This window comes from Penicillium arizonense (genome assembly GCF_001773325.1).
Source record: "Penicillium arizonense strain CBS 141311 chromosome Unknown PENARI_contig004, whole genome shotgun sequence".
In the NCBI taxonomy this organism is placed as follows: domain Eukaryota; kingdom Fungi; phylum Ascomycota; class Eurotiomycetes; order Eurotiales; family Aspergillaceae; genus Penicillium; species Penicillium arizonense.
Genome location: NW_019173281.1, coordinates 143,924 through 163,363, shown reverse-complemented (window position 1 = coordinate 163,363; position 19,440 = coordinate 143,924). Strand labels below are relative to the sequence as shown.

At 51.7% G+C, this 19,440-nt stretch overlaps 8 protein-coding genes across 8 annotated transcripts; 7 read left to right on the top strand and 1 right to left on the bottom strand.

Annotated features, from left to right (window-relative positions):
• Positions 1-247: 247 nt before the first annotated feature.
• PENARI_c004G03986 (6-phosphogluconolactonase) lies at positions 248-1,048 on the top strand (the record flags this gene model as incomplete). The annotated part of the gene is made up of 1 exon (XM_022629065.1): positions 248-1,048. One exon carries the CDS (start codon positions 248-250, stop codon positions 1,046-1,048), a length of 801 nt encoding a protein of 266 aa, XP_022490799.1.
• A 367-nt stretch (positions 1,049-1,415) lies between these two features.
• PENARI_c004G06889 (uncharacterized protein) lies at positions 1,416-2,962 on the top strand (the record flags this gene model as incomplete). Its single annotated transcript, XM_022629212.1, has 3 exons — positions 1,416-1,463; positions 1,531-2,895; positions 2,957-2,962. The coding sequence occupies 3 exons, from the start codon at positions 1,416-1,418 to the stop codon at positions 2,960-2,962; spliced, it is 1,419 nt and encodes a 472-aa protein (XP_022491266.1).
• An 824-nt stretch (positions 2,963-3,786) lies between these two features.
• PENARI_c004G01288 (WD repeat-containing protein) lies at positions 3,787-7,141 on the top strand (the record flags this gene model as incomplete). The annotated part of the gene is made up of 5 exons (XM_022628929.1): positions 3,787-3,944; positions 3,995-6,606; positions 6,654-6,904; positions 6,959-7,078; positions 7,133-7,141. 5 exons carry the CDS (start codon positions 3,787-3,789, stop codon positions 7,139-7,141), a joined length of 3,150 nt encoding a protein of 1,049 aa, XP_022491253.1.
• A 388-nt stretch (positions 7,142-7,529) lies between these two features.
• Positions 7,530-9,214, top strand: PENARI_c004G05936 (putative MYND domain protein; the record flags this gene model as incomplete). The annotated part of the gene is made up of 2 exons (XM_022629167.1): positions 7,530-9,162; positions 9,207-9,214. The coding sequence occupies 2 exons, from the start codon at positions 7,530-7,532 to the stop codon at positions 9,212-9,214; spliced, it is 1,641 nt and encodes a 546-aa protein (XP_022491143.1).
• Positions 9,215-9,348: 134 nt separating this feature from the next.
• On the top strand, positions 9,349-10,353 carry PENARI_c004G00313 (uncharacterized protein; the record flags this gene model as incomplete). The annotated part of the gene is made up of 1 exon (XM_022628880.1): positions 9,349-10,353. The coding sequence occupies one exon, from the start codon at positions 9,349-9,351 to the stop codon at positions 10,351-10,353; it is 1,005 nt and encodes a 334-aa protein (XP_022490673.1).
• Positions 10,354-10,665: 312 nt separating this feature from the next.
• On the top strand, positions 10,666-11,490 carry PENARI_c004G03847 (uncharacterized protein; the record flags this gene model as incomplete). The annotated part of the gene is made up of 1 exon (XM_022629060.1): positions 10,666-11,490. One exon carries the CDS (start codon positions 10,666-10,668, stop codon positions 11,488-11,490), a length of 825 nt encoding a protein of 274 aa, XP_022491084.1.
• A 274-nt stretch (positions 11,491-11,764) lies between these two features.
• Positions 11,765-14,324, bottom strand: PENARI_c004G10524 (pre-mRNA-splicing factor CWC22; the record flags this gene model as incomplete). Its single annotated transcript, XM_022629402.1, has 2 exons — positions 11,765-12,352; positions 12,432-14,324. The coding sequence occupies 2 exons, from the start codon at positions 14,322-14,324 to the stop codon at positions 11,765-11,767; spliced, it is 2,481 nt and encodes an 826-aa protein (XP_022490891.1).
• A 1,709-nt stretch (positions 14,325-16,033) lies between these two features.
• On the top strand, positions 16,034-19,369 carry PENARI_c004G01633 (uncharacterized protein; the record flags this gene model as incomplete). Its single annotated transcript, XM_022628948.1, has 1 exon — positions 16,034-19,369. One exon carries the CDS (start codon positions 16,034-16,036, stop codon positions 19,367-19,369), a length of 3,336 nt encoding a protein of 1,111 aa, XP_022491206.1.
• Positions 19,370-19,440: the final 71 nt, after the last annotated feature.

The window sequence follows — 19,440 nt, the reverse complement described above, 5'->3', positions numbered from 1 at the left end:
ACACAGATAGTGATGGAGACTCGCAAACCCGCAAATGGAGGCGGCGGATACACACTCGCAACGTCATACCTCTTCATCCGGCTCTTGGCTTTTCTCTCTCTTAGCTTTCCCTCTGCATCATACAACTATCCAATCATACATACAACTACCAATCATCGGGTCCAATCTCTAATTTCATTCAATATCGAGATCGTCACTTCTATTGTGTCACTCTCACTTTGTTCTGATCACCCCACCATTGCCCCTCATGGCCACCGCACACCCCAACCTCTTCAGCTTTCCCAACTCTGATGCGTTGGCTCAGCAATTGCGCGTCTATGTCCTCCGTGCCCAAAATACCGCCCTGAACCGTCACCATAGCTTCCGCCTCGCTGTTTCTGGTGGTTCCCTCCCCGCCAACCTGGCTAAAGCCCTTCTTGCCCCCAGCAATGGCACCCCCGAAGACACTCCTCAGTTCGACAAGTGGCACATCTTCTTCGCTGATGAGCGTGCTGTACCTCTCGACGATGAAGAGAGCAACTACCGCCTCCTGAAGGATGAGCTCATCGCAAAGATCCCCGCGGAGCTCGGTACTCCGGTCATCCACCCCATCGACGAGAAGCACGTCCACGACGACGACCCCCAGGAGCTGGCCGACCTCTACCAGGAGGATCTGATGCGCGAATTCGCCGCCAAGGATAGCGTCAAACTGCCAGTGTTCGACCTCATTCTGCTCGGCTGCGGTCCCGATGGCCACACCTGCTCGCTCTTCCCTGGTCATGAGCTGCTCCGTGAGAAGGACGCCTGGGTTGCTGCCGAGAGCAACTCGCCCAAGCCTCCTCCCAAGCGTATTACCCTTACTCTGCCTGTTGTGACGCACGCCGTCAACATTGCCTTTGTCGCTACTGGTGCAGGCAAGAAGGAGATTCTCAAGCAGATCTTTGACCTTGATGAGGGTAGCAGCCTACCCTCTGCTCTGGTCAACCAGGGTGCAGGTGAGAGGGTCAGCTGGTTCACCGATCACCCAGCAATTGACGGAGTCTCCTTCCCCCGTCGTGGAAGTCTGTAAGGTACCAAAAGTGATTTTGTCATACTTGGCTGTTTTTGGTAGGCTACGATATAGAATGAGATTTTCCAATTACCCATCGTTTTAAGTATACTTGAGCATATTTGGAATCCAGCTAAAGAAAAGCTGGGATGAATAAGCCGAAGAAAAGCAACCGATAAGACCTTATACTAGCTGTGACCAACTATAAGGCTTGCGAGAGATAATTTAACAGACCTGGCAGCTTATCCATGGTTCTTTTCTTTGTTGTTTTTGAATTGAACATCGCCAGCCCTCAGAGTAAAGTTGCGCACGGACCAGGGAGATCACGACCAAGATTCACTCGATCCCTAAACAAACAACACTCCAGCGATGCCTTTATGACTTGACGATGCCTATTCCTACACGCTCAGCCTCGCTGCGCGAGCCACGTAAACAGGTCAGTGGAGGACTCCCATGTGTACTCCCAAACCACCGATACCTATGAAACCATACTAATTGCGCAGACCTCCATTATAGCACGACCTACCACGAAACCTTTACCCATCGCTGGAAGAGAAACGGCTGAGAATGAGAAGAGCGGCTCACCATCGAACTCCTCGCAGGTCGAGGCCCCGAAAGACAATGGAGCCCGTGGGAGGACTCAGCTCCCTCAGCGCAGGACCCTGACAGACCGTCCAACCGGTCAGCGGCTTCAGCCCAGCAAGCTCCCACGCGGGGATCCTTCGCCGACAAGACGAGATAGATCCCCAGACAAGAAAATAGGACAACCAGACTCCTCGGCCGCGAAGCCTACGACATTACTCAACCGCCGACAAAGCCTCATGCGACCTGCCTTGAAGATGCCCGCGAAACCTATTGTCCCATCAAAGAGCTCGGCCACACCCCCGTCACCCCGAAAACCGCCAATCAGAGCTCCAGTCCAGCCTCCTCCATCCAGAAGACCTCCCTCGCCTAAAAGGAGCGACATGCCACCCCCGCCACGACCAACCCGCTCCTCTTCCCTTAGACAGCCTGTCAGCGCTACCCAGCCACGACCTACGGTGAGAGGCCATACCCGGCATCGGAGTCAGATGGTGCCAACTACAAAGATCGAGCCAGTGCCGCCATCTCCTCAAAAGTCACGAGCCCAATTTTCCACATACCAGCAACACTACTCCCCCCAGAAATCATCCAAGCCTCCGACGCCTGTTGCGGATGCAATCGACACAGGAAATCTATTGATTCCTGCGTCGTGGCCGGACATTACAGCTCTACAGACTGAACTCCTTCAACTAAGCTTGTTCCATTCCAGTTCGTTACAGAGGCAGGCTGAGTGGATGTCTGCTTCGGAGACCCATCTACGCAAGAAGTACGACGAAGTAGCTGGTCAATACCGGTCGTTGATAGCAGATGAAACGCGACGGCAGTGTGACCTTAATGCACAGGCTCTTGGTCTTTGGCTTTCTAATTGCCAGGAGCATCTTGGTCCACATGACTTTTCTGAGCAAATTCAAATTCTATCACAGGTTATACAAGAAGTTTCCGATATGGTTGCTGTTGAAGGAAGTGGGAAATACTCCTGTGCTGTCAAATCGTTTGAGGATTGGATTGACCACGCCGAGTTCATTCGCCAGAACCGTGAAGTGAACAAGAGTGATGCCGGTGTCTTCATTGACCCCTTACCACGCAGCTGGAAGGAGTCACTACGTGAGTTGAATCTCAAACTGGAGCTCTGTGCGCGCCATTTAGAAACCCTTGACATCCTGGGCTTCGGCCAAGTGGAGCAACTGGAAGGAGCTGCCCTTACGAGGGTGATCCTGAATCTGGGAGAATTGGTACAGCTCATGACACAAGAGATTCGCGTAATGCGAACACTCGAGGCAGAGGTGGTGCGCTCGGAGAGAGATTCCGTTAGTCTTCTTGCGACACGACTTGCAGGATCTCCGAGAGAGATAAGAGCTCCCCGAGTTGGGGTGTGGAGAAGTTAGCTTTACCGTGCCGATGAGCATCCTGTAATTCGCAACGTAATGTGTGAAACGGAAATAAGGACCACTGTACAAGTGCTTTCTCTCTATCTGTAGGGAACATTCTAAAATACATAGCGAAGTACCGTACAGTTCCTCCAATCACCGTTCGACATTTCCGTCTAGCGTCTTGGACTAGCGCCCCCTACACGACTATATATACTCGCTCTCCTCACTTATCTTCCTCTTTTTTTTTTCTCTCTTTCTTCTTCATACTTCAAATCGTTTGGGTGGGTTGATCAAGGCGGCTCACCACAGATTGGCCCCTGCATTGCACTGCGCGGCGGACCAGTTCGTTCAGTGGCTTTCGGGTCATTGACAGGCGTAATTTTTAGCACTCTCCATCCGTGGACTGTTTTCATTTCATCACTCTTTGGGCCAGTGGCTCGAGCTTGGAGAAGAGGATTCTTGTAATGTAAGCATCTATGTTGTCGTAGAGTGTTGAAGTCTTAAGACTTGACGTATGTCTGTCGCGTGTCTCATCTATTGTGAGGCCATACAAATGCTGAGTCAGCGTCAATCCAGACCCCGGATGACGCTCAGTACAAGCTCCACCGGTTCTTGTTCGTGTTCTGCTCTCTTCTCTTCTCTTTCTTCTCATCATCTTCATCTTCATCTCTTCACATTTTCACTTACCCTTGATGTGAATATCGTCCCCTGACGTCATATACAGCTCCGTTCACTGTAACCAAAGAGGTCCCCACTTCCGCTCATGATGGTCGATCATACCTAACCAATCTTGTCTTTTTCATCATCATGAAAGACTCGCTGTACGATCGCCTTTGGCGCAGGGAATGCGGGGAGCGATCAGCATATTCCGGGCTTCGGGGAATTTACGGCTCAAAGGAATGGGTCAATGATCTCGACATTGTGAATGAGCTCGGTGGACATACAGGATGTGTCAATGCTCTCAGGTGTGTTCAGCTAGCTTATCCCAGGTTGTGTTACGTACTAACAGCTTCAGTTGGTCGCGATCTGGCCAGCTCCTAGCATCCGGCTCAGATGATCAGTATCTCAATATCTATTCATACCAACCCGAATCCTCGAATGCTCCATTTGCGCTTAATACTACCGTCTTCACCGGACATAAGGCCAACATCTTCTCGGTAAAGTTTATGCCACAATCGAATGATGGGACTGTGATTACATGCGCCGGTGATTCGCAAGTGCGCGTTTTCGATATTGAATACTCCAGCGGAAGCAGAAATACTGCCGCCACCTCCGCATTTGAGGCCTCTGCTCGAAGTCGGCGCTTCATTGAATTCTTCAGTGGCGCGCGGTATCTAAGTGATGGCAATACCAATGCCAGGGTTTATCGGAGTCATGCCGATCGCGTGAAGCGCATTGTTACGGAGTCTTCGCCGTATCTTTTCCTCACTTGTTCTGAGGATGGCGAGGTCCGACAGTGGGATTTGCGGCTTCCTTCTAGTGCATATCCTCCGCCACGGGGTGGCCAGGGCTTCATGGCATACCGACCGGGTTTGAACCATGACGACTCTAACGTGCCGCCTCCTCTCATCTCCTACAAGCCATACAGCTTGGATCTCAACACGATTTCCTGCTCCCCTAGTCAACCTCATTACATCGCTCTGGGTGGTGCTCACCTGCACTGTTTCTTACATGACAGACGGATGCTTGGCCGAGACACCTATGCCGAGAGGGGTGCTGTCGGTATCGATGACGAGGAAATGGGCAAGGCGACGCGATGTGTGCGGAGATTTGCACCGGGCGGCAAACGTCGCATGAGACATCTCGATGACGGGCACATCACGGCGTGTAAAATCAGTGATGCAAACCCAAATGAGATGATTGTCAGTTGGTCCGGAGATCACATCTACAGTTTCGATTTGATCCGCAGTCCAGACGCCGCAGAAATGAAGGACGAGAAATCAATCAAAGGCAAAAATGGACGGGCTCGTCGGAGCTCACGAAGTCGCAAGCGAAAGCGCCAGAAGCCTGCAACGCCTGAGTCTCAGGGGAGCGGCGGTCGGCATCAGTCGCGTCGCCGGTCGGGCGAGCCAGATACGTTTAGGATTCAATATGAGAATGGCGAAGCTGAAGATGTTCCTTTCCCATCGTTTTCGGATAGTGTCCCCGAGACCCCGGGGGATATACTCGAGCGGGCTCGGTATTCCGTGTTGAGTGATGCTCAGCGATTGAGCATGGAGATCGCAAAGGGGTTGGTAAAACTTCGGAAGACTCTATTCTCCTTGGAAGCAACTGCACGGGAGGCCACAGACTCTGCCGACGCTGAGCCTGACCGTTACTCGGATGCTTTCTTTTCCGCTTCACAAACTGCTACTACATGCCTTCTAAAGATGGAGAATGTCATGCGCGAATGGAGCTATCCTCTGAATCCGACTAGCGAGATCGTTGCCTTCCAACAGTCTCTCCGCCGAAACCGCGAGTCATCCTGGAGATTTGTCCAGGCTGCTGGCAACCTCGCTCAAGAATTAGGAGAGATAGATCCATCTCCTGAGCTCAACATTGGAATGATTCGGCCTGCGCCAGGCGAGGAGACACATATTGATCGAAAATCTCAATTCTGCTACGATTTCCTTCGGGCGATCCTTCTCTGGCTGCAGGGTGGCAGACCCCGGCTGTTGGAAGGCTTCCGTCGTGGCAGTGGCCCTCGACGAGGGCGAGTTCATGACCGGTATCCAATCCCGGACGAGTCCGGGGACGATGCTATCGACAGTGTGCTGATCCCTTACATCCTCGAATTAGCGAGCGATACACCTATTGTGAATGTGGACGCTTCACGATTTGAGCATAATAGTACCCGCTTTCTGTTCCAGAGTCAACGGGCTGCCGTCACTGCCTTTGGAAACGCCGTCAAATTGCCCTTGGAAGATCTTGGGGGTTCGGCAGCTCGATTTGACAGGCGTCGGGTCTCAAATCCTTCCTCACAAGTCCGCTCTCTTGATCGTGCTTCGGCGAAGAGGTTTTGGCTTCTCCGTGTGGGCAGAGGGATCTTGATGGAGGCTGGTAGTGGAGTGAACTACACTTTCGTGAACAATGCGTTTGGTGGATTACATACCACGACAGACGATTCGGAGAGTGACTCGGAGCAGGAGAGAGATCAAGATGATATCGACCCTAATGTGGAAGAGCAAAATATTCGGCAAATTGAGTTGGTGAGAGCGGGTTCTTCACACCAAGCCGATCAAGCCGCCCCCGATACAGACTCCGATGCAAGTCAGAGTGACAGTGATGACAACGAAGCAGGCTCGAGTGATGAAGGCGAGGACGGCTGGGCCCTGGGCTCGTCGGACGAAGATGAACATGGCGATGGCAGTGATGATGACGACGACGACGAGACCACTACTCGAAGATATGCCCTTCGCAGATCCCGGCAAGAAAAAGTTGAGCTCAACACACCTTGCTCGTCTCACATGCGAAGCTATCGAGGCCATTGTAACATCAAGACTGTCAAGGATGTCAACTATTTCGGGTTGAATGATGAGTATGTGGTCAGTGGTAGCGATTCGGGACATATCTTTATATGGGATCGCAAAACGTCACACCTGGTCAATATCCTGGAAGGTGACAGTGAGGTTGTCAACGTTGTGCAAGGTATGTCTCTCTCTATATGTACTGAATATGAGGATTAACATTTACAGGCCACCCGTACGAACCGATGATTGCCGCTTCAGGAATTGATAATACCATCAAGATCTTCTCGTCAGACCGCACCGCTCAATCCGATGCTAGTCTCGGTATCAATATCCTTGATCCTGACTTCAGAGGTAACAGACCTGGAGTTACTCATACCGGTGGTCTGGAAAGCCGCAAGCGAATCCACGATAGTTATCGTATCATGAGCGAAAATGATGTGGAACGTCGTGGAGGTATGAGTGAGGCCTACATTACTGTATGTTTTCAATGATTCTACTGAATGTTCTGTCCGTTCTAACTGTCTATACAGCGGAGCATGCTTGCTCGCCTGGCTGCTACTCTACGGGGTCGACAAGGCGGCCTTGGAGGAATGGAGGGTCTAGGTGCGTCCGATGGGGATACAACCGTTGTTTTGGATGATAATTGTTCGGTGAGCACAATATTCCCAGGCTGTTCGTATGTTGTCAGTGCTGATATTTTGTAGGTGATGTGAGCTGGATCTGCATTTGCAAAAGATGGCGCAACTGTTTCCCTTCTGTTTCCTAGTCGAATGACTAGGCATGAACTTCATTCATATCTTTTATTTGTTTCTGTCAGGAATAAATTGGCCTAAGGTGTATATTGTATACGACCACGTGACCCTTATCGTAGAAATTTCACGATAAGAAAATCTGCCCGCACTGGAACTACAGAGGGGCAGACATTTACTTGAACACTTACTGGGTCGATGATTTAGAGCAATTGCTTTGGTCTGGTATCTGCTTGGTCTGCATATTCAGTGCTTAGTCTGATTTCAAGCCTGGAAATTGAACATATACCTCCTCAATCACGCAATATAAAACGGACTCGACCGTCTGCTTCACTGCAAAGTCGACCAAAATATGTCTGCCTCACAATTTTTGGAGGCTCGCAATGCGGTGACAACAAAACTCTATGCAGACCCGCACAACCCACACATCCACCTCGAGCGAGGCCTCATCTATGAAAAGCTAGGCTTCCCCGATCTGGCAGCTGCAGACGCCTACCGAGCACTATCACTACTAGAATCAGTGATTGATCCAGATGGATTTGAATTCCACGCAAAGAAGAAGATCGATCCTTCGGCACCAGCCCCGGAGGAAACTGATGAATCTGATGACGAAGACGAGGATGAAGATACAATCCCTGTCACTGAAGAGGAGTACGATGCCCTGATTGACCAGGTATACGTACTCCTAGTGCGAAGTCTCGTCCGCTGCGGTTGCTACCGCGATGCGTTTGAATTTGGCGTGCGCGGGCTGGGGCTGCTACGTGAAAAGAAGTCTGCTGCTGCGTCAGTTATTACCCTAACCGAGCAGATGGATCGCATCAAGCAGATCTATCAATCGCGCACTGGCTCTGATACTGATCTGGAATCTATTGATCCCAGTGTTCTCCCCGCGCAGGGTTTCGCTCACCGCGTGCTTTACCCTTGGAATGTACATGAGCCTGATCGCCGCGCACCGGAGACACTCAACCTGCTCAATGATAGGCTGGCGGTTATTGCGCCCAAGTGTGAGGTCCGTGCTGTGGCTTTGCCTGTTCTGCATGATACGAAGGATGACTCAAGCATGGAAGTCTCCGTGCAGCTCGGTCTCTTTGCCAAAGAAGATATCGCTCCTGATGAGATCATTCTCCGTGAATCATCTCTCCTCACTGCTACCAACCGTCTCCACGATGACCTCTGCGATGCTTGCAATGCACCTCTGCCTGAACTATCAGCTGCTGAACCCCCGGTCGCCTGTGAAGGCGGATGTGCAGACACAATATTCTGTAGCCAAGCCTGCCATGATAGAGCACAGAACGTCTACCACGGTGCAATCTGCGGTCTGGAAGACGGTCTCGAATCTATCGGTAAGGATATTCCTGATCCAAAGGATAAGGCGGATTACCTGTACCTCCTGCTCCTTGGTCGAGCCCTCGCCATGTCTGCTACACAGGACAAGCATGCCCTCGAAATGCCCGAAGTGAAATACATCTGGGGTGATTTCCACGACTTCGATATCAACACTATTGCAGCAGAAAAGGAATCAACACCTAAATCCGATGGTACTGCTACCCTCCCCTTCTCCTTCCAACTCAATATCCTGCAGCCAACTCGCTTCCTGGAGGAAATGGAAATCGACCCCTATGCCAACCTTCACCGTTACGATACCTGGATTCTCAATACGCTGTATGCTAAGTTCCGCGGAACCGCGTCCGGCCGGTTATCTACTTGGGATGGTGGCCCTGAGCTTTGTGCTGTGCATCCATTGTGGTGTCTTGCGAACCACTCGTGTGATCCTAATGTGTGCTGGGAATGGGGTGGTGAGATTACCTTCCGTGCGCGACGAGATGATGAGACAGCTGTTTGGTCGCGTGGAAGCGAGATTAAGGAGCTTAAGCCGGGGGGTATTGCTAAGGATAGTGAGATTTGGAATCATTATTGTGATATTGGGTTGCCGGTGCAGAAGAGGAGGGAATGGGCTTCTGGTGCCTTGGGTGGTACTTGTCTTTGTGAGAGATGTGTTTGGGAGGCCGGGGAGGTGTAGTAGATACAGATCACTAAATGTGCGAATACATATACCTTTCTACGCTGGCCTTCCACTTTATACTTCTATGGGGACTCATCATCACATGACCAGGTGGTAGATCAGATCTCTCGCTAGGTCAGATCGCTTTCCCTTTATCCTCACACTTCCAATGCCTCGAACCCCATCACAAACGGCTGCTCTTCAGCTCATGGGGCCATTCACTGTCTCACGCGGGTCTGCAACCCCCCAGGAGGATGTGAAACCAGAGGTCGCTGAATTGGACGCGACGCCGGCGCTTCAACCCCCAAAGTTGCGCCACAATGAACGCCACCAGGAACTTCCTGTACCACATTCATACGAAATTCCACTAGCTGGAAATACCATTGAAGATGAGACGGCGCGGCAACACATCTCGGAATATGATAGACCTCCCGATTTGGATATTAAGACCTACCATGGGCATAGCAGCCGGGAATTCGAAGACTGGCTCTTCGAGTTGTCCACCTATTTCAAGGCATATTCAATGTGGTTCTCGTACCCTCCACACAAAATTCTCGCAGCAGCTTCACATTTGTCCTCTGATCTACTGTACAAATGGTCTATCCATGAGAGAGGATGCACGACAACCTCATGGACGGCCTTCGAGAAATGGTGCCGGAGCCTGGTCGATACTCGATCTGATACCCAACGGTATCTTGATGCTTCGAAGGCATTTTATGGCATGAGACAAAGACCTTCCGAAACGGTTCTCGATTTCTTCTTCCGGATCGACGCCTTTTGGTTTCGACTGGAGCACCCACCTCGGAATGATGATGAATTTCGGAAAGAGTTCTTAGGGCGTAAAGTCCTCAGGTCAATTCGCGATGAAGATGCCAAGTACTACCCCGACGACACCATGTCATATATGGATTATATGGGCCACCTTCGCAGGATCGAAGATCGCCTACCAGCAAGACAAAGGGTATTGCGCAAACGGCGGAACATGCTGCGCAAAAGGTCTGCCAGAGCAAACATTGGTGCTCCCCACGTACCACCCAACCGCAGCCTTCTCTGGCGTATGTCACGTCCAAATCCTGAATCGCAAGTTCAAAGTGGCAAGCAGAAAACCAAGAAGGCCCGTGGACGCAAAAGGCCTCGGTATAGCGATCCGGCTGGGGAGGAACTTGTTTTATAGACGGCACGAAGGGGTACTGCTCGATTTTATACCGTAAATAGAACTCTTTACCATTAGACAAAGCCGTGAACTGAGGTCTCCTAGTCCTCGTCAACTTCTCCAGAGAATGTATTTAGAATTGGTTATTTGGAGTAAGTACCGACCAAACCATATCGTTGCATCCATTCTTTTGGACCTAGCACATGAGAATATATATCTAGTTACTTCTGCATCTGATATTGTCGAGGCAATATGTGGGGCTTGATAGCTTGTCACATGATATCGAAATGACTTCGATGATTACCCTGCTGTCTACGGGGAGGCCTCCCAATGATGTCGACCCATTCAGGAGACATAGCTGATTCCACGGCATTGCGTACAGCCCAAACTGGCCCTACACAAGATGTCACCAACGAGCAGCACGACCAGCATGTGGATGAAGCAGCTGCCAGACGTCTTGAGCTCCTGAATCAACTCTCAAAAGCTCGCGAAAAGCAACGCAAACTCGAGGAGAAACTTGCACTGTTATCCTCTAGCAATGAACAGGAGTTTGCACAAATGAACATCAGTCCCCCACCACCCAGTGGGATTATCCCTACCTTCAAGGGGTGCACCACCAGTGAACTCAATACCTTTGTTGATCGCTTGAACAGTCACTTCGAGGAGTATCCAAACTGGTTCGCATACTCTCCAAATAAGGTCACTTGTGCTGTACACCACCTCTCCGAACAACGACACGAACAATGGAAAACCCATGTGGAAAGCCTCGAGACCATTCCCCCATGGTCTAATTTCGTGAAATTCTGTCTGCGCGTGATACATGAGGATCCTGAAAATATCGATCGCGATTTTGAGGCATCCTCCCTCTATGAAAACATGCGCCAGAAGCATACTCAGTCGGTTCGTGAGTTTGCTGCAGAACTCGAATATCAACATCAACAACTCCTCGTGCCGTATGACAATACGCAACGAAAAGACCGTCTGAGGGGTGCTGTGCTTGTTGCAATTCTTATAGAAGCCGATAAATACCCCGACGAGCCCGAGGATTACGCTGTTTTCATTGAGTACCTTCATAATGTCGAAAGGCACATGCCGACCCGACGAAAGGCATTACGAGAAGCACAAGAAGCACAAGAGGCACAAGAGGCATCAGGCTAGACAACGGACATTTAATGCTCATAGTCTACTCATGGTACAGAGCTTGTTAGGTGAAATGTGATGCGAATTAGAATCAAGGAACCATGCATAGCTTAATGATGTAAAGTGTAAGAATTGACTACACCAACATCATAGAGCAAGTTCTTGCACCAAATCAAATAAGAAAAAAATACAACCTCATATTCTTTTTCCATTCCAGATTGCGCTATTTCATTATCAACACAGTAAGAGATATTAACCATCAGCCAATACCCTAAATATCCAGGATAGACCATCACATCACCACCGCCGGCTTATCTACGGCGAGGTGGTGTCCGAGAGTAGCTCCGACCCCGTGACTCTGCCCGGCGTTTAGGAGCAGGGGAACGAGAAGCTGAAGCGTCGCGTCTGCGACGAGGAGGCGATGCAGATCGAGAAACTGACCGCGTATAGCTTCGGTTTCTTCTGCCAGGACTTTGGCCGCGACGTGGGGGTGTGACAGATCGGGAGATTGATCTGGTGTAGCTGCGGTTCCTCTTGGGACGGCTCTTGTCTGCCGGTGTGACAGACCGGGTGACAGAGCGACGAGACCGGTATGGGCTGCGACTGCGGCTGCGACTGCGACTGGGGCTTCGCGAGTATGAACGCGCTCGGCTGCGCTTGGCCGGTGTGCGAGAGACAGACCGGGATCGGGAACGATCTGACGGAGTCCGGGACCGACTGTATGATGCGCCACGACGGCGGCCGGCGGACCGAGAGCGGGAAGGTGTGTAGCTTCGGCCGCGGGAAGATGGGGTAATAGAGCGAGAGTAGGAACGACCACGGTCCCTGGAAGGAGAGCGGGAGTATGAATATGACCGGGAGCGGCGGGAGTGTGGAGATCCTGTGCAGGTAGAGCACATGGATCGTGATCGGGATCGATCGGATGGGGTGCGTGAAAGGGAACGAGATGATGCCCGTACAGGCAGTGCTGGTACGGTGGGCCGCGGGATATTTTTGAGGTGTTCGCGCATGTCCTCTGTCAACACACCCATGCCGATACTGGTGAAGTAGTTGACCGAGAAACGGGTGTGACGAGGATTCTCTGTAGGGAAGAGACCCTCGAAGCTTGGTCGGAGAATCTCATCTCTGAAGCGTGCCTGTAGTCCAGGCAGACCGAGGTTCTCTGCCAGGTTTTGGAAGAGAATTTTGACGAAGATACGGCTGCTGGATGTGGTCTCCTCTTCATTGAGGTGAATCACCGACAAGACATGCCAACCAATAGCATCGTTGCTGATCAGGTGGCCAAAGAATTGTGCGATGTTGCGGAGGCGGTTTGTTTCATAACGATGGATGGTATCATAGTATTTGGCAAAGGCAGCCTCGAACAAGTCTGACCACAGTCGGTTGATCTTGGCGAATCGCTCTCCAATCAGACCATAGAATTTGGAGTATGTCCGCTCCTGAGAGCAACATTCAATGATCATAGATGGCAGCTCAGGCTCCAACCCGGCCGGCAGGTTGATCTTCATCAGCTTGTGACAGCATTCTTCGAAATCAATACTGGACATGATCGTAAGATAGATGGTTCGTCGAAGATTAACCAGGTTAGTGTTACTCTGGTCCTTGATGTCCATCTGTTGTTCTTCGGCGTCTGATTCTTCCTCCTCGCTTTCATCTGACCTATCCTCGTCATCCTCGTCACTGTCTTCGCCCAAGATCTCGGCCTTCAATTTCTTGTAGGCCTCCTCGTGCTCCTCCCACTCAGTATCGAACTTGAAGATGTTAAGAGTGTCTTGCGTTTCCAGCTCGTCGTCTAGGCTGGCACGGTGGGTAATCTGGTCTTCCTCCTCCACGAGATCCAACTCCTCCTTGATCGCTGGGTTGTCCTTGTACCGGTCCTTGCGCACTTGGAAGAGCACCTCAATCATGTATTGCACACGCTTATCGATGTCGGCCTCGTGTAAAATGTTACGGAATTGGTCAAATACGGCGAGTGCGATCGGGGCGTTCATTTCCTCCAAATGTTGACCAACTTCTCGGGTCAGTCCCACAGCAATCTCCACACTGTCGTCTGTTGGCTTATGCAGGAGTAGCAACAAAACCTGAGCTGCCAACATCTCGTGGGCGACTTGCTGGTTGCAGAGGTGGGCGATGAATGTCGTGGATGAAATGCACACTGCCTTGTCATTTCGCTTGAAAGCCTTGCGGAATTGAACGATCAACCGTGAAAGCAGTAAGTCTCCAACCTGGGGCAACTTGGTGTTCACAATTGATGCCATTGCCGCGTAAATTGGGGTAAAGGGCAAACTGGCCGCCTGCGCCTTCATGATAGATCGACAGAACAAGCCACGGCCCCGAACCAAATTCTCACCAAAAAGTTCCGGCACAATAAACTTGATGTTTGAAACGTTGACCTTGTTGATCAGACCATTGATCGATTTCTTCAATGCCTCCCATGCCATGCGCTGGTATTCCTTGCTCGTCTTATCCGTGATTTGCGCCTGTAGCGCGCGGAGTCGAGCTGGGGGGATATAAGTACCACCCGATCGCATGTTGAGTAACTTTTCATATTCTGCCTTTGCCGAGGCCTGCTTTTCCTCCTCGCTCAAGGGCTTTCGTGCTGCTTCGCGCTTTTCATGTTCGCGAACGCGCTCAGCGAGCTGGCGCTCTCTGTCGAGGGCACGATCCGCGTCGAGTTTGGGCACGTCGGTGCCATCCCTGGTCGAATCACCGGGTGGCGATCGTCGACGATTCGGAGAGGGAGAACGAGACGGAGGGGAGCGCTTCCGAGAAGCTGCGGCTGGCGAGTAAGACACGCCTGGGGGAGGCGTGGGCACGCGAACCGCGGACTGGAGAAGATCTGATTCCGACATTCTCAGTGTCAGAGGAGCCTCCGGGGTGTGGAAAAGGATTGGGATACACCGGAGAGACGGTGGTTGCGAATCTCGACTGAGGTTGCAAAAGATTCAAGGACAGGAGAAAGCTCTAGCGCGCGGGCACGTGACCAGAGGCCAGACAGCGGGAGGGAGCTCCTGAGATCCTTGTTGTTTTGTCAAGCTCAGGTTTCATCGACGTTCATTCCTTTCCTTTCCCTGATCTTTCTGATCCTCATTCCTTATCAGAATGGTAAACCTTCCATCTCATCCAATGGTTAATTCCCGCTAACCGCGTCTAGCTGGGCCAACTCGTTGGATCCGCCATGCTCTTGGTCGCAACCGCGATCTTTCTCTACTACACCGCGTGGACCCTGTTAATGGTATGTGATTTTACCTCCACTACATCTATGTTTACTAACATCTGCAGCCCTTTGTCGACCCCGGCCACCCTCTCCATGATATCTTCCCACCCCGTGTTTGGGCCATCCGCATCCCCGTTATCCTCACTCTCTTGGGCTCCGCTGTGGTGGGCACCTTTATTGGAATTGTGATGATCAACAGTAACAAGAAGAAGGCGGCCAAGGCCAAGGCCGCTAAGAAGAAGACCTAAGTGCAGCATGGACGTCACATCGGGGAGGACCGCTGTACCATTATTCCGGAAGGATCTCAAAACATCTCAGTTACTTAATCGCCTTTGAGCGCTTTGTCCATGTTTTTCAGATAATCAGATGGTCAACAAAGCCTAGTGTCTCAGCAAATGACAAGTTGCCTTTTGATCGTCATTCCGCGATGCCCCGTGACCTTGAATCCGCGATGACGCTCAGCCACAAAACAGGGAAGAGGGATGAGACGGTTGGACTCGGTCAGTTCCTCTGTTGTCGGTTCCTTGGATTCACTTTGGATTTTGGGCTCAGTAAGGCAAAGAAAAGAGGCAAAAGGGGTCCAAAGGATGGCAGTCCAGCCCTGGTGGAGGCGTAAGATGACTAATCTCCTTATCGTGATTTGCAATGTTTGCCTTCCCCTCATCAGCCCTGACAAGCACAAGGGCCTTCGTAGTAACAGGATTGGAGGGATAATAACTATGTAGGGGAGAATTAAGAGGGAGCTCAGGGCTAGACTCCGATCATGCTCCATTAGGGAATGACAGCATCAGCCCTCTCCGATTCTGACTCAGGCACCCCCTTATTCCCCCGGGGCCCCCGTACCTGTAACTGGTGACCTCCCCCTCCCCCTCCTCTTATCGCGAACCATAACATCATCTTCCATCTTGACTCATCTTCCTCTTTACACACTTGTGCACATCGGCGCACTCTCATACACATACTTAGTTTTGAAAATCAACTTGTGCACAGCTTGAGATCAAGCTGTACGCCTATCTTATCAAAGCTTCCCCGCGTCTCTAGAGTGATCCCCGCTCTAGATACGCCGTTACCGCGTTACTTCGTTTACTTGTCTATCACAGACAGTTACAACACAGGTATGCATTCTGTTATGGCAACAGACCTTCATTGTGACTGATTCCCACAGTCACTCCTTTAGTGCCCCCAAGGTCCCGGTCCGGTCTCGGTCCGGTACGGTACTCAGGAGTCACCTCAAGCAGGGCGTGTACGCGACTCTGCATCCCGTTTTCAGGCCTCGGTAAAGGTCCTGAGAGCGGTCTTCCTCGTTGTTCTCCTATCGCCTCCCTCCGAGGCATCATCATTTGAATGCCCCCGGCAGCGCCTGACGATATCATCCGCCAGCACAGCCGGTCCCTTGAAGACGATAGTTCCTTCACCCCGGATCAGAACCGAGTCACTTCAGAGCATGAGCCTAGTGGAAAGAAGAAGAAGAAGGCAAAAAAGGCCAAGGCCAAGGCAGCGACAGAGTCACCACCGGATGAAATGTACGTATCGGGTAATTGTTTTGTTCCTGAGCTTGCGCCGTTAACGCCAGAATCCATGCATAGCATCCAACCATCTGCTCCGCCTGCGGAGCCATCCTCCTGCCCAGACCCACCCCTGGAGCATCATGTAAAACCATCCGTCATGTTGCCGGCTCTTGACGCTCTCGATTCGCTCGATGAACCTGCAGATAATGATCTCACCTCGCGAACGGATACCTGGGCTCAATCAGTACCGTATGGAAAGAGCCCTCCCACCGATCTGATGGATGGAGATATTCCGAATGCATCGCCCCTCAACTTTCCCACCATCCAGGAGAGGGGTGGTTTCAGTGATCCTTCCTCGGCATCCCCCCCAACTCGTAACCAACCATCCAGTTATGGCAATGGGTACCGGAGCAGTATGCAATCGCGACAGCAGTCTGTGGATAGAAGAAAGAGCTATTCTTATGGGAGTCCGATGAGCAACCACGCACCTCTGCCTCACCTCCCCCAACCGCACTTCTTCAGAGCCCCAGAGATCGATATCCATCCGGCCCAGAACCGACCCCTCACCGACGGGAATTACTCATTCTGCAGCTTTGATACGCTCCCTACTCTGTCCCCCAAAGCCTCGCGGACCGGGATGAACGTCTTGCTGGTTGGGACAGATGGTGCTGTGGAGATCCTCGCTATCGAAGATCGTCGGACTCGGCTCGTAGGACAAATCTCTGGACTCAACGGCCGTGTAATCGAAGCCAAGATTCTGTCTGGTCATTCATCAAATGATCCCTTTGCATCATCTCGACCCCACGTGGCTGTCATCGTTCATGGGCCGTTGCCACCAAATGAGGAAGAAGGTCGTATCTCTTCCGCAACTTCGGATGCAAATGAGATCCCTCCTTCTACAGCCCGTGGCCACTCAGGCGACAGGCGCTCGCATGAAACCCCTCAGTTTTACCAAACAAGGGTCGAAGTTTTTTCTTTCCGGACCGGCGAACACGTCTCGACTCTCTTTGCAAGCAAGCCCGTGCCGTGTTTGGACAGCCTTCCTGGCATGCCTTCCTTTGCACCGCCGCCTGTTGGTAGCTTGAAGCTTTTCACGGCCGGGGCTTATATCATCTTGGCATCTGGTATTAGTGGCGAAGTCTATATCTATAGACATGCCTTGACTTCTGGGCTAGGCGAAAGTGCCTATCAGTGTTTGGGCAAGACATGGACCGGTATCCAGGTCAAGGAAGCTCGTCGTTATTCCACGTCTTCGAGCTCCACCACTGATCCGGAGGGTGCTCGCAATGATCCTCCTCATGGCGCCTCTGTCTTCGAAAGACCCATCTTAGCTGTGCAGGGAAGGTGGTTGGCATATGTCCCCCCGTCTTCGGCTTATCGAGGCTCCATTCACGGAACTGTGCCGCAGAATCTGATACAAGGAAAGGTTCCTGGGCTTGAAACTCGCAGCCCTCCTACCATCCCATCGGTGTCTTGCGCGACAGACGTAGGGGAGGGGGAGAGTTTCTTCGATAAAGTAGCAAGAGGTGTGGCCCAAGAACTTGTTAGAGGCGCCCGCTGGATGGGTGACCAAGGCATGCAGGCGTGGAACAACTACTGGAATACACAGCAACCAGGAGGCACTTCTCCACGTCGATCAGTTCAGGGGCTTGATAGTCCAGCACAGGGATATGGACTATTTCCACCAACTCATGGTCACGATACACAAGCATCCTCGGCCATCGAACCCGACACCGTATCCATAATCGACTTGAAACGATTCGAGGATGGCTCGGATATACGAAATGTGTTCACTCACCCCGTGTCAACTTTCCAGGTTCCCAACGGTTGCAGCTTCTTATCTCTTTCGCCAAATGGTCTTATGTTATTCACGGCGAGTAAGAAGGGTGATGTGCAATATGTCTGGGATCTGATGCAACTCAAGTATTGCCGATCCATGGCTTTCATGGCTGATGACCAGGTTGGACAGAATCCCAACGTGCGACAGATTGCAAGATATGCCCGCCTGACCACGTCGAGCATCGTTGATGTGATTTGGACTGCACCGGTGGGTGATCGACTGGCAGTCATTACACGCAAAGGCACTATTCACGTCTTCGATCTACCTCGGAGTGCATTCCAATGGCCACCCTTCCGGCGTGCACGACCTTCTGTCAGCAAATCGCCGGCCGTTGACCCCATGGCGGAAGAGGTAGGCCAAACAGCAGGTGGCAACCCCTTGTCAGCAGCCATGAAGTTGGTGGGCGGTAAAACGCAGCCTTTCTTCTCTGCCGTTCGGGGTCGTGTTCCCTCTGGAGGTGCCGCATTCCCTAACATGAGCGGATTTGCGTTGCCCTCTGCTGCGAGCGTCAAGAGTGGAAAGGTTGTCGCTGCCGGTCTCAGCAAGTCCATGGGTGCTGCAACGGGTACTGTCAATACCCTTCGACATGTAGGAGAAAACCGCCTGCATCTTCCCGGACTCGCTCGAGATCCTGCACCATGTCGAGTGACGTGGATCTGCACCAAGGGTCTTATCTTTCTGGGAGTGGTGGATGGCGGATATTTCAAGCTGTATCGCTTGAAGCGTGCTATGTCTGGTCAGAAGAACCGACAGCCGCACTCCGTTGTTGGTGGCCGTGAATCCCAGGTCAAGTTGCCTGACAGTCTTCAAAGCCCTTGTGGTCCGGCTCCTGTTGCTACATTTGACCCGGAACTTACAGTGCATGCTTCTCTTGTTCTTCCTTCGGCTAGCTCCCAAACCGGTGCGGGAAGACCACTTTGCCAGCCCCTCTCGCAGGCAGAGATCGAGACCAACACTCCATACCAGCCTTTCCACACAGATCAACGAGTTGGCTTGAGCGTCTTCTCTTCTAGCAGCGATGCAAGCGAGCCTAGTGGACAGTGGGTGTTCGGAAATGACATCCCCGTGACCAAAGTACACCTGAGATCTTTCAACAGTTCCAGTGACGACCATGGAGATGACGAAGATGAGAATGCCGCTATTCACGGACACTCGCTTGGAGCTGGTGGAGATATGGAAAACCTCATCACTCTTGGAAACAGCACAGGCAATATCGAAGAAGTTGTCATCACCACCCGCCGGAAGAAGAAATACTCTGCCCCATTGAAAGCCGATGACGGTTTCTTCGAAGACGACTGCGAGGTTCTTGACTTCGCCCGGGACCGCGTCTGACTCGGCAATTTTACACTTTTGCATCGATTTAGAAATTGTGTTCGCGCAGCGTCGCTGATCGCAATCGGAGT